This window comes from Diospyros lotus, chromosome 3 (assembly GCF_014633365.1).
Source record: "Diospyros lotus cultivar Yz01 chromosome 3, ASM1463336v1, whole genome shotgun sequence".
Taxonomy (NCBI): domain Eukaryota; kingdom Viridiplantae; phylum Streptophyta; class Magnoliopsida; order Ericales; family Ebenaceae; genus Diospyros; species Diospyros lotus.
In genome coordinates this window covers 40828627-40846141 of record NC_068340.1, presented here as the reverse complement: position 1 = coordinate 40846141, position 17515 = coordinate 40828627, and the positions used below count along the sequence as shown (strand labels likewise).

Sequence of the window (17515 nt, the reverse complement as noted above, 5' to 3'; positions counted from 1 at the left end):
GTCTAAAATATATAAGACAAATGAAAAGACTCATAAATTAAATTATATTTATTATTTTTCATATTAATTATATTTTTACACTTTATATTTTAAATATATGTGTGAGAATAATATGAAATCAATGATATTTTAAAAAAAGAGTAAAAAAATTATAAGGCCCAAAATAAAAAAAAATAAAAATATATATATTAATAAATACCGATTCAGGTTTCTAAAACCCGAATCGAGTTCGAACCCTCGCACCTCACGGTGCAAAGGTTTGAGAAATCCCCTCACCGCGAGGTGCGGGGATTGCTAAAACCCCTAAACCGTGAGGTGCAAAGGTTTCCATGGCCACGACCATGCTTTCGTGTGTGTGTATATATATATAGGTGTGTGTGCTAGGTTCCATGGTCGTGGCTGCCATGGCCGCAACCATGCTGTGTGTGTATATATATATTTACATATGTATGTGTGAGTGTGTGTATATATATAGGTGTGTTTGTATGTGTATGTATATATATCTTTTTCATGTGTGTGTATATATATGTATATGTTTGTGTCTTGCTGTATATATATATATGTGTGTGTGTGTGTGTGTATGGTACGAGAGAGAAAGAGAGACGCGAAGTGACGGCCAACGATCAGGGGTGATCAGATGAGAGGGTTGGTTATGGGGTAAAATAGGTATTTTAAAATTATTAAAAATTTTGATGGAATGTGGGCTGTGAAGAGTAATTTTACGAGCTGTTAATAGAATTTCTCTCATTTTTAATGCCACACTATTTAATTATTGAGAATTCCATTCATTCATTGTATTAAATATAATTGTTGGGTATCAACAAAATATTTATTGTTTATAAAGGTGGGTAACATTTTAATTAAATTAAAATAATTAAACCAAATTGACAGTTCAAGCCATAAGTTATTTTGGTTTGATTTTTGAATTTGATAATTTCAGTTACTTTGATTTGGTTCGGTATTAATATTAAAAATAAATTAAAATAATTGAATCGATTCAAGTGTTAAAAATGACATTTTTTTAACCAAATTTTATGTTTTTTGATTTTTTTTCGGTTGATTCAATTATTTTGATTTATTTGACTTTTCGTTTTGAGCATTTATTCGATTGATTTGGTTTTATTTTTTACATAGACTCAGTCTATTCGATTTGAACAACTCAGTCAATTTAATAATCGAACCGACCAAATACTTATCTCTAATTATATATATTTTTAATATTCAAATAATTCTATTTTCTAACGATAAATATATCATATTTTGAACTATTTATCAAATTATTAAGATTATTTAAATGTTAAATTATTTAATACGTAAAATGACCCAAAAAAATGATATAATCGGAAAACTCACCAATCATGGTTCAAAAACGATAATTTATTAATAATTGTGAATCCCATTAAAAAACTTTTGTTTTATGAAAAATCATTTATTGCATTTTATTAATTACAAAACAATAACATTGGTTGATGAAATGCTACAAAATACAATACATTTTTTGTTAACTTATAGAAGTGTTTCCTAACAAAAATTAAAACATAATAAATACACATTATCTTAAAATAAAATATATTTATTATACTTTAACCATCATTAGGATTGCACAAAAACAAAACCTCTTAGAGCAACTCCAACGAAAGTTGCCATCTGGGGTGCCATCTCCGCAACTGTCGAAATGGCACCCCAAATTAGAAATTTTCACTCTAACAGGAGTAACACGCGGGATTGCAAAATGACAACAATCTTCTTGTGGTGTTATTTTTCTAATACTTGGAAAGAGAAAAAAAATGAGAGATTGCATTTGCCAATCATAAAATTCAACGATTGTATTTCAACTTCTATAAATACATATATTACCTGAAACAAGGGTTTAGCAAGCGAGGTGAGACTAAGCGAAAAAAAGCCAAAGAGATAGCAATCGACCAGCAAGGCAGTGAGCGATAGTGTAACGACCCGTCTCCCGGAGTCCCTACTGCGGATAGAGGATCCGTGAGAGGGTCATTATTAAAATGATATCGAACAATAATGCACCTACAACACACACACACAATCCCTATTAAAATCATAATCTCTTTTTATTATAACATCTTATAAACATCTTTACAAAACCATTCATCTCTTGGGCCCACCTAGGCTTACACAACATACGACAATCTTAAAAAAAACGTAAACATTAACCTTAACCTTAACAGAAGTGCAACGACACCCAGGATCTAGTTTCGGGAGAGCTCTGCACTTGCTACCATGATACGACGGTCTGGACCCAAACCCCGATGAACGTACCTGGAATGATGTAAAACAACATGAGTCGCGAGACTTAGCAAGCTCTAGAAAGAAAGGTTGAGGGTTTAGGATAGGACTCTTCCCACGACACCCCATGCAATTCATGCCAATGCAGTCACACCATGTCATGATCCATACGTGCCTTACTTCTACATGCATAACATAAAATTAACTGCACATAAGGATCCAGGGGCCCACATAAGTCACACATTGGCACCCAGGTCCCGCATACAAACCTATTATAGTCTAACATAGGCTACCATTTCATTTCCCTTCCACCTCAGTTTCCTTGTCATTGTCGTCTTATTCTTCCGTTGCCGTGGGACTCTAACCCCCGGTCTTGTTGTTACCGTGGGACTCCAACCCCCGGTTTTTTCCTGATACTCGTTACATCCTGACATAAGTCGGTACTCCCGACGCCTGGCACGGTACTCCCGTTCAGAGAAACAATAATAATAAAATCATGCAATGCAACACGTAAGAAATGCAATGGCCGTTGTAACATAAACGTGATGTCAAGGCCCCCATAAACCAAGCATCAGGCCCTGCTACGCCTCACATAAGAATACACACATGCAGCATGCTCTAAATGCATATGCTCGCATAGAATACCCAAATTGGCTCTTAGACCAACTGAGTCGTGCAAATGCTCATACATCTCATCACACACAAAGCATGTCCCCACGTGAATGCAACCCGGCCTCTTGTGGCACACACATCATGAAATGCACAAACCAATGCGGGAATTTAGAGTATCATCTCTTTTGGCCGTCTAGCGCTTATTGTAATAACCGATGACTGGCGCCCATACATCCAGCCATCAACTGCCACGACTCACGGTTGACAGTCAGTGGCTTTGTACCCATACCCTTAGACACACTTACTGACACTATTGACTTTATATCTTCCCAACTTAACTTTACATAACATTTCTTCATAACTCATAATTCTTCATGTACAAAACCACATAACATCGTAATACCATTCTCATTACTTTTCATTCACATAAAACCATCTCAACATACATAATAGATTCTTTTAACACATTCTCTTAATTCTGACCATAACCATTTTTTCTAAGAACCTAACCCCAACGGGTTTGGCATCATTCCCAAGGGAAGCGGAGCGGTACGAAGCTCCGTAACGGACAGAAAGAATGACACCAAATCATCATTTTATTAACTCATTCATTTAACAATAATCTCATTTAATAAAACATAAGTCATAGGGTGGTTGCCACGCGGAATATTATTATTAATGCGTGGCACCGAATCAAGGTGAGGAAGGGTTTAGAGTACAAGAAATCTCAAAAACTTTCACGGAAAATAAATAACGCGAGGAGAGGGTTAGGAGCTTGCCTGTAGATGGCCGATCGTAGCTTCTCTCATACTCCCACTGCGAAGTAAAACGTTTAACAAAAAAATAATAAGTTTACGGCCTATATTAATCAAATCTAACCGTATAAAATCCGTGATTTAAACATATAATACTTATAATAATTTTACCCACTTACCTGACTAATTTAATCATGAAATAATCTCAAGATTCTTAAATTTGTTTCCCATTTTTTCAGATTTTCCTCCATTTCATCGCGCTGCCCGAGCTCCCTCTTCTCTTCCTTATTTCTGTGAGCGCAGCATGCTTCAATTGAAGCCTTTAATGGCTTCCAACCCAAGATTGCATTATATATATATACCAAAGTCAAGTGGCTTCTAAGCCACAAAAAGGTAATGGCCAACATAAGGCCACGCACACACACATATAATTATATATATATATTAATTAGTTAACTAATTAATTTAATTTGATTAAATCTGTTATTATCATTATTATTGTTATCATTATTATAATTTCTATTATTATTGTTATTATTTTTATTATATTTTATTTTATTATTATTTTCATAAATACATCCAATTAATTTGATTAAGCATCTTAATTTCCTATTTCTTCAAAATATCATAAATAAATATTTTCTCAAAAATTTTCAAATATTCTAAAATATCATCAAACACCAAAATTAATTATTTTTACTTGTCTCCAAATTTTTGGGATGCTACAGATAGAGGGCTAAAGGGGCGAGCCAACGAGGGCGAGGGAGAGGTAGCGAGCGACAGAGTGAGAAGAGTCAAGAGCGAGGCGAGCGATCGAGGGGAAAACCGGTTAGGGCGAGTAGAGAGGGATGATCGAGTGAGGGTGAGGGCAAAGACGAGATGGCGATCGGTGAGGGCGAGGGGAAAAAGGCAAGAGAAAGGTGCAGAAGAGGAAGCAAGGTTCTGGATTCGCAGGTTACAAATTAATTATATATATAATTATTTTTATTTTGGTTAATCAATTATCAAGATCAGACGATGATGTAACGATGTGATAGATGATTGACATTGAGCAAAGTTCAATGAATAAATAGTTACATTTTCAAAGTTAAGTGAATGTATGTTAAATTAATTTTTACCACGTTAGATTTCATTAGCATTTTTCTTTTGTAATAGTTGACAGAGTTATAACAAGTGATGGATGATTGTCGTTGAGTAAAGTTAAGTGAATAACTGATTGTAATTTAAACTTTAAAAAATAAATAATTATAACTTTAAAATTAAATATATATTTATTAATTTTATCCGTTATTCCCTATAGACTAAACAAGAAGACCATCAAACCCTTTGTCCACAAACCATCGTTTCATTTGGTTGGCCCAATTTGACATTAATGATACTTTTAATCATTCCTGAAGTCTATCACGGTAACCTTTATACAGTCTTCATCTGAGTGCGATTTTGTTCACCCCCTTTAACGGGGTGATCATCACCCTCAGTGCTTTGAAGATAAAAAATAACGAAACAGCAGTCAAATATTACTCTCCATGCAGCCGTTCCATTATTTTTTACCCTCAAAACACTGAGGGTGATGGTCACTCGTTAAAAGGGGTGAACAAAATCGCACTCTCTTCATCTCCCATCTCATCCTCTTATCTTGTTCGATGCGAATCTTTCAAAGTGATGGTCTTCTAATTTAAAAATATTATTTTATATCCAAACCTCATCTTATTATTTTTTATAAATGCATAATAACACATGATATATAAAGAAAAGGCTAATGTTAAAGAGTTATGATGTGATGTTTTTTTCATTATGGGAGATGTTAAGTAAAATTATATTTAGATAAAATTATTTTTTTTTATCAAAATATAGGATGGTCAAGATAATGATAAAAATTATTCTAAAATTTTTATCAAAATATTTATTAATTTTTTAGAATACATTGTAAGACGCGTGTGTCGTTTTGTTTCTTATTTGTAAGGACGATGATAAATTTATCTAGAGTAAGAGAAATAAATTTATCTGAAAAAACTTAGATAAGAAGTCATGCGACTTCTTTTCTAAGGGTCATTAGATAAATTTAACAAATACAATAGAAAATATTTTTTTCTATAATGTTTTTCATATCTCACTTTTTTCGATTTATATCTTAATTAACAAATACTATTTTATTATATATATTAAGATAGTGTTCGATAAAATGAATAATATAAGATTGGAATGCTTTTCGAATCAAGATATGGATGATCATGATAAGATTTAAAAACATTCCAAATTTTTATCAAACCATTGGTTAATTTTTTTTAGAATACACTAAAAAGCACATGCGTCATTTTTTTCTTATTTATAAGGATCAAGATAAATTTATCTGGAGATTATCTGGAAAAAAAAACCCAAATACAAAGTGATATGGCTTCTTCTTCAATCGTCGCCAGATAAATTTAACAAATACAATAGAAAATATTTTGTTTAAAATACTTTTCATATCTCTCTTTTTTCAATTTATATCTTCATTAACAAACACTATCTAAATATATTTATAAATTTATCTTTTTATAAATATATAATAACATACGATTAGTATGAGAGTTTGAAAGCTCTAACACAAAATGAGTTGGCTTAGGATTAAAAAAGTATCAACATTTATGTTTAATTTTTTATAATTAAATTGGCATCAACAGTTGTTTATAATTAAAATATAGTATTTAGGTAGGATTAATTAATGGGTATTTCTAATTATAATAGGATCATTTCATGTAATTTTATATAAAAAATCTTCTAAAAAATAGAATTTTACAAAATAGTGAGGGTAGCCTAATTAGAGCTTCATAAATTTTAATATTTAATATTTAAGAAGATTTAAGATTGTTGTAGCTAAAATAAAACAAATAAAAATTGTATTAGGGAAAACTCAAGCAGAGGAAGAGCCAGACAAGAAACTCGATCTATAAGCTAGGAAGAAATAGTAAGTTGATGTACAAGAACCATTTAGCCATTGTTCGGGGGAACTTGTGCCTTGAGTATTTCCGGCCCCGAACCTATAGAGTAATCTAAGAGGCCATTGTTTCAGAATCCATAATTTATGCCAATTTAGAGGTCCATAAATTTGAGAGGAATTTTACTATTTTACCCATACATAAATCTCTCCCCCCCCCCTAATCAAACATCTCTCCCGCAAACTCTCTCTCTCTTTCTTTCTTTCTCTTTCTCAAAGAACAACTCACTAAATTATTGATTTTTGTTATTTTTTTTACAATATATATATGTCTTAGTGGATTAAAAGCTCTCGTAATAGGTTATGGATAACTAAAATTTTATACATTCATTAATTTAGGAAAAAAAAATTATTCACCAATAGTGGGTATTAAGTAAATTCCCCATTGAGATCAATTGAAAAATTAAAGAACTTTGGAAATACATAGAGCAGCATGTAAAGTAATATGTAGAGAATTTATGTTTTGTTATTATATTATCATATGTTTGTGTTGTTTATATAATTTTGCTGACTATACTAGTTATAGTTACATTTACAAAAATAAATTTTTTCAAGTTGAAATTAATGAAGAGTTATTTCTGCTCAATTATGTCACAAGATAGATTAAATGGCTGGTTACATTGTCTATCAAGAAAAAAAATGCTTAAACAACTTGATTTTATAAATTTGATTGATATTTTTATCTTATAAGGAGAGTAGTTTTTAATTGATTATTTAGAAAATTTTTGATTTTATTATTTGATACGGTATGAATATTTATTTATTATTTTTATATTTTATTATAAAAAAATAAAATTTAAATATACATTATGATTCGGGAGCCCATTTTTATATTTTGATTCAAGGCCCCAAAATCCCATATACAACAGTGAGTATCTCTCAAATAAATACCTTACTACATCTCGGCACACAAATCAAGTTCTTTGCCTAACTCAACCTCCGTTTGAGCTCTTCGCATTACAAATTTTATTTGGTCTATTTCTAGCAACAACAAACATGAATTGTTTCGTTTGAGAGATATATATGTATGCATGCGCGCAGTCGAGTTTGAGTTTTATGAATCATATTTTTTAAATATTTTGAAGTGTATATAGTGAAGCTTAAAAGAAAATTAGTGCTAACTGCTAAGTAGCTGACTTTGACTTTGGCATTAAGAAAAATGATGGATGAAATAAGAAGGAATGATTGAGACATTTTAATTAGTGACAAAGAAGCCATTGAGTTTATCGAATTAACTTGCAACTGAATTTTAATTTTAATATATTTTTAATTTTATAAACACATTAACTTATTTAAAGATTCCTAACAAGGAAATTCGAATGACTCAACTTACAAATTTAACAATAATGATAAAGAAAGGGAAAGAAACTCGAGAAAATCTTTCAATATTTAGTAGTCGGATAAGTATATCTTTCATGCTAATTATTAAAGATTGTTTAACGAGTATTGGTACAAATTTTTTGTCGGAAAAAAAAAAAAACAAAACCCTTAAAAAGGAGGGTTCTTCTTCATCTTCTCACAAAGCTTCACCAATTCTTGAACAGCCTCATCCATGTCTTGGTAATGCGACTCAATTATATTATTTTTCAAGATATTTTAACATGTTTTTTTTGTCAAAATAGATGTGAAATTATTTAAATGTCCTCTTCCGTTATAGTGTTATACATGCATGCATATATATTTGTATAATAAAAAATATTTAATTAATTTTTCACTTCTTCTCGACAAAAAGTATATCGAGAAATTTTAAAAACATCTCTTTTATAAAATATTATAAAATACAAAATATATATTACCAAAAGCCAGCAACAAAGTGCATGCCAGCAGTCAAATTGTACCAACGGAATTGAATAATTCACCAACTTTAAGGATTATTATTATTTGTTTAAGTTTAGGCAGGGCGGAGCCAGAATTTTGTTCAGTGGACGAAGTTAAATATAAAAAATATAATTTTAAAAATATAATAATAATATTAAAATATTTTTTTATAATTATTTCTTACAATTTTTTATACAACAAATTATAATTATTTAAGAAGGTTACATTGATTATTTGAATCTTTAAACTTGCCATAATCACCAAAAATTAGTTCTTGCCGTAGAAGAAATCAAATACAATCAATTGATGCATTTAGACAAATTCAATAATCACACAATATTTGTTCTAACTGTTTGAAGAAGACTATCTCAATATTTTTCTCGTGATTTATTAAGATTTCACAGTTGTTTCGAGTTTAATTGTGCGCAGTATTATCATCTCCAATATGAACTTAAAGTATATATTTAAAAAAAAAATTATTAAACCTTTCTTTCATGAAAAAATTATCATCTACTCGTTCCCCATTATTTGTTTTAAAAAGATAACAGTATAAACAAAATGAGACATATTTGCTTATACTATGTTCTAACCAATTACCAATTTCATTAAATTAAGCTGGAATAAATCGTCTTGATTTTGAGGCTGACACAGATTTCTTTGTAAGTAGACTCTTCTAATTTGGTCCTGAAAATTAACATTGTAATCCATTATTGTAGTTCTTAGTCTAGAATTTATAGGAATTTGTGCAATATCAATTTGCTCAATACTTGCTTTGTTAATTTGTTTATTTTCTTCAATATAAATTTTCTTCATGCTTGCTTTCTTTACTTCATAATTTTTTTCAACACTTAGTTTTATTTATATCATCATTGTAAAAAAATAAAAATTATTAGCAAATTGTAAAAAAAATGTTATGATGATTACTACTACGCCATTATATATTTATTTTCTTTAATACTTATTTTTTTATTTATAATAATAAAATAAAATATAATTTTTTATAATAATAAGTTATTATAAAAAAAAATAAATAAATCTAGCCCAGTGGGCAGTTGCCCTCACTGGGCCTCAGGTGGCTCCGCCAATAATAACTTAATTTAGGAATCCTAATTCCCCCTGCTGCAGCATCCTGATCCAGTCAACAACCAGCAACAAATTCATACAAATTAATGCCAATTTCAATGCTTTGAATATGCTTTCTGTGATCCAAATACCCACAAAATTCGGTTTGACATTTGAAAGCATGTGACAAGTCCATTTCCTTGACCTCCATAACCATTTTTAATGTCACACTATTTAATTAATTAGAATGCCATCATTCATTGTATTAAATATAATTGTTGGGTATCAATAAATATATTTATTGTATATAGAAGTGGGTAACATTTTAATTAAATTAAAATAATTGAATCGAACTGATAGTTCAAGCTATAGGTTATTTTGGTTTGATTTTTAAATTTAATAATTTCAATTATTTTGATTGAGTTCGGTATTAGTATTAAAAATAAATTAAAATAATCAAATCGACTAAAGTATCACAAACAATATTGTTATTTTACTAAATTTTTTGATTTTTTAATTTTTTTTTTCAATTTTTCTTGTTGATTTGATTGTTTCGATTTTTTGACTTTTTGATTTGTTCATTTTAAGCATTTATTTGGTCATTTTGGTTCAATTTTGTTCATAAATTCAATTTATACAGTTTGAACAATTCGGTCAATTTAAAAACTGAACCGATAGAATGCTTGTCTCTAATTATATATATTTTTAACATTCAAATAATTTTGTTTACTGACAATAAATATATCCTATTTTGAATAATTTAACCAACTAATATGATTATTTAAATGTTAAATTATTTAATAAATAAAATATATTTATTGCTATATATACGTAAAACGACTAAAAAAGATGATAGTAATCGAAAAACTCACCAATCATTATCCAAAAACGTTAATCTATTAATAATTGTGGATAGTATTAAAAAAATATTTTTTTATAAAAATCATTTATTGCATGTTGTTAATTACATAACAATAACATTAGTTGATAAAATGTTATAAATGCACACATTATTTAAAAATAAGATACATTTACCGTTATTGTATTTATAACCATTATGCATTTCATTTTCATGTAAAATGTATTTATTGTACCTTTTTTTAATTAAAAAATAATTTTATTGATTAATAAAACGTTATGAAATATGATAAATTTATTATTGATTAAATAAATTATTTTAAAATTAAAAATAAATATATTTTTTACTCTTTAATTATTATTGTAAAACAATAATTAACGTTACTCATAACTGACTATTAGGGGTAAGCATTTAGTCGATTCAGTTACCAAACTAACTGAAATGCTAGAATTGAATAGACTAAAATAGTGTAAAAAATCAAATTGAATTGATTGAATAAAACCAAAAAATTGAACAAATTTTAAAAAAAATTGAACAGATTGAAAAAATAAAATAAAAAACCCAAAAATCCAAAAAAAATGAACTGAATAAACAGAAAAAAAAATCAAAAAATGAAAAAAAAAACCCAAAAAAATAAAAAAAATTGTTTGTTTGATTATTTCAATAAAAAATTAAATTGAATCGAAATAATCAAAATTATCTAATTTGATAACTAAATCGAACCAATCTTTAATTGAAATTGAAGTGACCCTTAACTGAAACTGAATCAAACCAAAAATTTATATCAATTTAATTTAATTATTTCAATTAAACTAAACTTTTAGGCACCGCCGCTAGTAACTAGAAGTCAATATGATCGATGATGTAAAGGTTTCTGTTTAATGTTGATATCAAGTAATTATCCTCTCTGCCGGCCTTGCCTTTAGTAACACAAGGCACATAGATTGTTCCTTTTAGTTGTCCAACAAACACTCCCTTCTTCACAATAAAAAATTTATATCAATCCAAATTTAGGGTACAAAGTATAGGGTTGTGATTTATACATAAAAATTATTTAAAATAATATAAAAATCGATAACTCGTGTCTGTACATTTTTGGCCAAAGCGAGTAGAATCATCAAATAAGTGACTATTCACTAAAATTAATTCTATTTTCAAAATTTTAGATTTTCAAGTACTCGTGACCTCTAATTCATAATAAAAAATAAATTTAGAATTTAGGGTACTATTCAAAAAATTATCTTACATCTCAAGTTTTGTCTATATTTAAAATATATATATATAACACCAAACATTTTCTAATGCTAATTCAAGGCAAACCCATTATTATTAAAATATATAATTAGATCCAGTTCCTTCTAAAATATTCTTCACATGTAGAATTGGATTCAACGGTGCGGACTAAACTAAAAAAAAAAAAAAAGTATTCTTTTGAAAATCAAAACAATTGACTTTAGACAATGGGTAGGGCACCCAGTTTCGGACCTATTGAGGCTTTAGTAATTTTTTTAAAATTTTAATAATTATCATCACATCAATCGAGTTTTAATATTTTTTTTCGTCTCTAATTTTCATTTCTAGTCAAATTAGAGATGGTAGACTTTGAGAGGCGAGAGTTCTACAAGGCTCTAAGTCTTGTGCAACCAACAAACTCATTGTATTCCTGTCTTTAAAGTCTTGAAACCGAGCAGAATTTTCTTTTCTAAGTATTTTAAATCCTTACCAATGGATAAAAGTCTTTTTGGACGCGGGCACGAAGCCTATACAAAAAAAATTGTTGACCGTTAAAAGGTACGTAAATTGTTGAAGCAATATTATAGCAATGCTATGTTGCCCACTATGCTATCGGGTAACATAGCATTTGCCCGATAGTGAGAGGGGCGCCGGCCATGCACGTGATCAATATTAATACACAAATATCATTAATAATATCATAACTAAGTATTTAAATAATATTTCATTTGTAATATTCCAAGAGTCTAGAAAAGAGTAGTATATATCGAGAATAAGTAAGAAATGAAACAATATCAGTTGTATATTTTTTGGGCTAAATGTAGACAAAGAATTATTGGGTTAAACGTGCTTGAGCTGGAAAAACTCAAGGATGGGTGACCCCTGAGAAGTTCACGTAAGTCCATCAGGGTAAGCTAATTCTCGTTTGATGCGGAATGTTATAAGTTGTATTAGAGCCGACCATTGGTGAAAGCAGTTCGATAAGGGCAGGGAGTGGCGTCGGGGCTCAAGGGTCTGTACAAGGAGCAGCTTCTTACAAGTTTTTAGGATGACAATCTCCAAAAAGAAGAAGATTTAGGATCAGTTATAAGGTCACACGAGGAGGTGAGAAAATAAATAACATTAATTGGATATTTTTTATGTTAAATATAAATAAAAAAATTCTTAAATTAAACGTGAAAAAACCCAAAGATTGATAACCCCTACAAAAATTCGCATAGGCCCATAAATTATTTTGATCTTTCTCATCCCTCGATGCATAATGTTATATCATTTATCATGGAGGTTTGGCTAAAGAGTGTTCCGGGGGAGCACTTTTTATGCTTTGGTCACTGATGACGTTGAATTTGTTGGACGCACGTAGATTTCTAGAATTCCACTGCCCATTCAATTCAACGAAACTGTACTTTCGTTGCCAAATACTATGAACCCTTTTTTTGAAAAGATCTATGAATCTATCTTTTAGATATTTTGTATAATATAAAACGGTCAATGTTAGATTGATATTTAATTTTTTTATATTTATAGAATTTATAATAATTTATTTTAAATTGAACGTTAGATTACCATTACTAAATATAAAAAATATGTACTATATATAATAAAATTATATTATATAGTTATTATGTTGAATTAGTTATTTTTCATAGTTAACAAAATGCTCTTCATCTCTCTTTCAAGTTTCAATGTATCATGAAAAAAATATAATATTCAAAATTTCATTGAAAATCAAAGGAGAAAGTGATAAATGAATAAATCTTTTAGTGAAACTTTATTATCAATAAATCAACCAAGAGAGAAATAGAGCCTTTGAGATCGACAGGGTTTCATCGAAAACTTTATCGATTGCAATGGGATTCCTAGTGAACCCCTATTGGACACAACATCGTTAATATTGAAAGAATGAGAGATAAAGTTACTACACTCCATTATTAATAACCCATCATTGTTTCTATAGTCTCCACCACTAATAACCCACAAATCAACAATAAAGTCATCCGCCACTAATAACCCACAAATTAACAATAAGGTCATCTCTACGCCACCCCAATCTCTCTCTCTCTCTCTCTCTCTCTCTCTCTCTCTCTCTCTCTCTCTCTCCTCAGTTTCTCATTATTTAGAGAAGAAACCTAAGGGATGTTGACACTTGCCAAAAATGAGTAATGACAATGATTAAAGTAGAGATCCTTGAAAATAAGGTTGGAAAAGAGAGGAGAGATAATGAAAAAGGAAATTTTTTACATACAATGAATAAAATTGTCAATTTTTCATATTCATTAAATAAAATCTACGTTATTTCAAAAACCACAAAGATGGTGATTGTAATTTAAACAAATCTCATTAAGAGGTTGCTTAGTCAAACAAATTTAACCCCTTTTTCACAACTCTTCAGCCGCTTGATTCAAGATAATAATTAAAGACTGCAAGCTGCCATTGATGAACAAACCAAGAAACTTCCATTCTTTACCGAACCAAAATAAATTTAAAAGAAAAGAAACCTCTAGCTATATATATAATGAGCTAGAAGACGAGCAGCAAGCTGTGAAAGAGGACTCATTCTTCATTGATTTCCCAACACCATCTTCGAAATTCTCCCACTTCTCTGTAACTGTGGCTTGGGATCGATCTGAAGCAGCAAGCTCGATGACCATGGAGCCCAGGAAAAGCAAGAAGATCAAAATCCTGATGCTGCCATGGCTAGGCCACGGCCATGTCACCCCATTCGTGGAGCTCGCTAAGAAGCTCTCCCGGAGGGACTTGCAGATCTACTTCTGCTCCACGCCGGTGATTCTCGGCTCCCTCAAGAAGAAGAAAAAGTTCTCCAGCGACGATGATTCAATCGAGTTCGTCGAATTCCACCTTCCGTCCTCGCCGGAGCTTCCGCCGGACCGCCACACCACCAATGGCCTCCCCTCCCACCTCATGCCCAGCCTCAAGAAGGCCTTCGACATGGCCGGGCCGAGCTTCTCCGTCATATTGGAAACCCTGAAACCAGACCTCATAATCCAAGACTACAACCAGCTGCCAGCCACCGCCGTTAAGTATGATATTCCGACTGTCCGGTTCATCTCCACCGGAGCAACGGTGGGCGCCTTCTTCGTCCACCGGATCCAGAAACCGGACGTTGAGTTCCCGTTCCCGGAGATCCGGCTCGGTGAGTTCCATGAGAAGCAGTTTCAGGACATGATCAGGCCTTTTACGAATGGACGCGCCAGAGACTCTTCTCCCGTGGCTTTAAAAACCACCACTTTGTTCAACACTTTCAGAGAGCTAGAGGGTAAGGGAAGTTTTGTATATAATTTTTGGATCCGGCTCGAATATGTCCGGCCGTCCAATCTGGTGGGCATATCAGGCCGGTGATCACATCGAATTGACTCTTATTGAATGTTCAAATAATAATCACATAGAATCAATTACTCACTCTCGTTGACCTTTTCTAATTCAGGAAAGGGCTTTGATTATCTGAAGGAATTGTCCGAGAAGAATGTTAATTACTTTGCCGTGGGTCCACTGGTTCGAGACGCCGGCGACGAGGAAGACGACGACCGTACGACCCAGACCCTGCAATGGCTCGACAAAAAGGAGAACTCCTCAACCGTGTTCGTTTCATTCGGGAGCGAGTACTTCCTCTCCAAGGACGATATGGAAGAGATAGCTCACGGGCTGGACCTCAGCACGGCGAACTTCATATGGGTCGTCAGGTTTCCGGCGGGCCAGAGAGTTAGCGTTTCGGAAGCGCTGCCGGAAGGGTTCTGCGAGAGAGTCGGAGAGAGAGGCTTGGTTATGGAGGATTGGGCGCCGCAGGCGAGGATTCTGGCCCATTCGAGCACCGGCGGGTTCGTGAGCCACTGCGGGTGGAATTCCATACTGGAGAGCTTGAAGTTTGGTGCTCCAATGGTGGCCATTCCGATGCATCTCGACCAGCCGATGAACGCTCGGCTAGTGGAGGGGGCCGGCGTGGCGGTGGAGGTGAAGAGAAGCGGCGATGGGAGGCTGAGCAGGGAGGAGATTGCAGAGGCGATAAGGAAGGTGGTGAAGGAGAACGATGGAGAAGAAATTAGGGTTAAAGCAAGAGAATTTAGAGATAAGATTAGAGTGATGGGGGAAGAAGAGGTTGATATGGCAGTTGAAGAATTCGTGCACCTCTGCATCAACAACAAATCTTAACCCGAATACGATACCCGAACTCGAGACCGTTCCGTAACCCGAACACGATACTCTTTTAACTTTAAGATCTATTTTAATAATTTTTTTATTAGGAGATTATTATTTTTCTTTTTTACGAATGAGACGACACAATTTTATTTTAAAATTTATTTTCATTGTCCACGTAAGTCTTCTTTATTAATTTTTTGCATGAATGATTGAAGGGTAATTAATATAATTTATTTATTTCTTATAAAATTGCTTCACATTACTAATCTTGTAATTAAGAGATATCGTGTTAAATTTTCACATCTTAGTTTTAGAAAAATAAGACTTGTATCTGTTTATTATTATTATATATATAGAAATTTATTTAAAATAATGTGATAAAAATATTTTATATTTAAAAAAGGTTATGATAAATTTTAATCTATGAAAATATCGAAATGGCGTCATTTTGATTCAAAACGTTTCTTATCTCAAGATACCAAGAAATATCTAAAAAATATTTTCAGACTATTTTTTTGTAATTTTAAAATTATTTCAAAACCGTTTCACAATATTAAAAATAAATTAGAAATTGGCTTCTATTTCACAACTATATTAAAGATAAAAGTAATTTATATTTATATTTATATTTATTTAAATAAATAATGATATTTATGTTTGTGTTTGATTAAATAATTATTTTTTATAACTCTTTATATTAAAAAATATATTTATAAAATTTTTTTATATTTTTTATTTACTCAATAATTTCAGTTTCAAATAATTTAGATAACAAATATAAATAAAATCATAAAAATAAAAATTTAATCGTTTCTAAAACCAAATACCAAATAAACATTTTCACGCTCATTGATTGCACCAGACCACTTACTCGCCATAGATTTGACAAGAGGACCATCAAGGGGTCCACAAACCAGCATTTGGTTGGCCCAATCCATTTGACATTAATATATAATTATCTCCTAGACGTGACACTATCCCAATTTTTTATTTAAGTGTTTTGTATATCATAAAAATACTTTATAATAAAAAATGTGTATTGTGTAACACTAAGAATTTATATTATGCACCTTTACTTTTCTATACATCATACTAGCATTTTTATGTATCCTTTTTTCATGTCTTCGATAAAAATTTAAAATAATAATATTTAATAATTAAAATATAAAATTTTGACATTTTTAAATATTAAAAATTAAGTATCATATTTTTTAATTATTGAGAGAGAATAAAAAATTAGTCAGCCTATTTAAATATTGTTAATTGATCATCTATGTAGCGTGTCAATTATGAAAATAGGTGCGTTCAGACATGAACTAACGTCCAGTCAAGAATTTAAAATAATAATTTTTAATAGTTGAGATTTTGAATCTTAAAATTTTGTACATCAAGAGCTAAATGGCATATTTTTAAGGGCAAATAGCAAAAAAAAAACCCAAACCTTTTTGTAAATTTACAAATTTATCCAAATGTTTCATTTTTACCAATTGTATCCTAATTAGTTCAATTAGGTGTAATTTTATCTAATACTTAAAATTAATTTGAGAGATGTGTGTCATTATTAACATGACACGTCACTTATCATAAAAAAAATATATGAGTGAGACCTACATGTACACATATAAGTGAGATTCATATGTATAATTTTATTTTTTATTTTTTTCTTGTGTACATATAGATCCCACTCATATATTTTTTTTTATGACAAGTTGCATGTCACGTCAACAACGATAGATGTCTCTCAAATTAATTTTAATCGTGGATAAAATTGCACTCAATTAAGTTAATTGGGAT

At 30.9% G+C, this 17515-nt stretch overlaps 1 protein-coding gene across 1 annotated transcript; it reads left to right on the top strand.

The window, feature by feature from the left end:
* Window positions 1-14088: 14088 nt before the first annotated feature.
* On the top strand, window positions 14089-15895 carry LOC127797622 (UDP-glucosyltransferase 29-like). Its single transcript, XM_052330688.1, has 2 exons — window positions 14089-14843; window positions 15012-15895. The coding sequence occupies exons 1-2, from the start codon at window positions 14210-14212 to the stop codon at window positions 15731-15733; spliced, it is 1356 nt and encodes a 451-aa protein (XP_052186648.1). The 5' UTR covers window positions 14089-14209; the 3' UTR covers window positions 15734-15895.
* The last annotated feature ends 1620 nt before the right edge of the window (window positions 15896-17515 follow it).

Bases quoted from the DNA above. Each gene is read 5' to 3' on its own strand.
- LOC127797622 (XM_052330688.1), top strand. From the start codon at position 14,210: ATGACCATGGAGCCCAGGAAAAGCAAGAAGATCAAAATCCTGATGCTG. The intron at 14,844-15,011 runs GTAAGGGAAGTT...TTTCTAATTCAG, and splicing joins CACTTTCAGAGAGCTAGAGG to GAAAGGGCTTTGATTATCTG.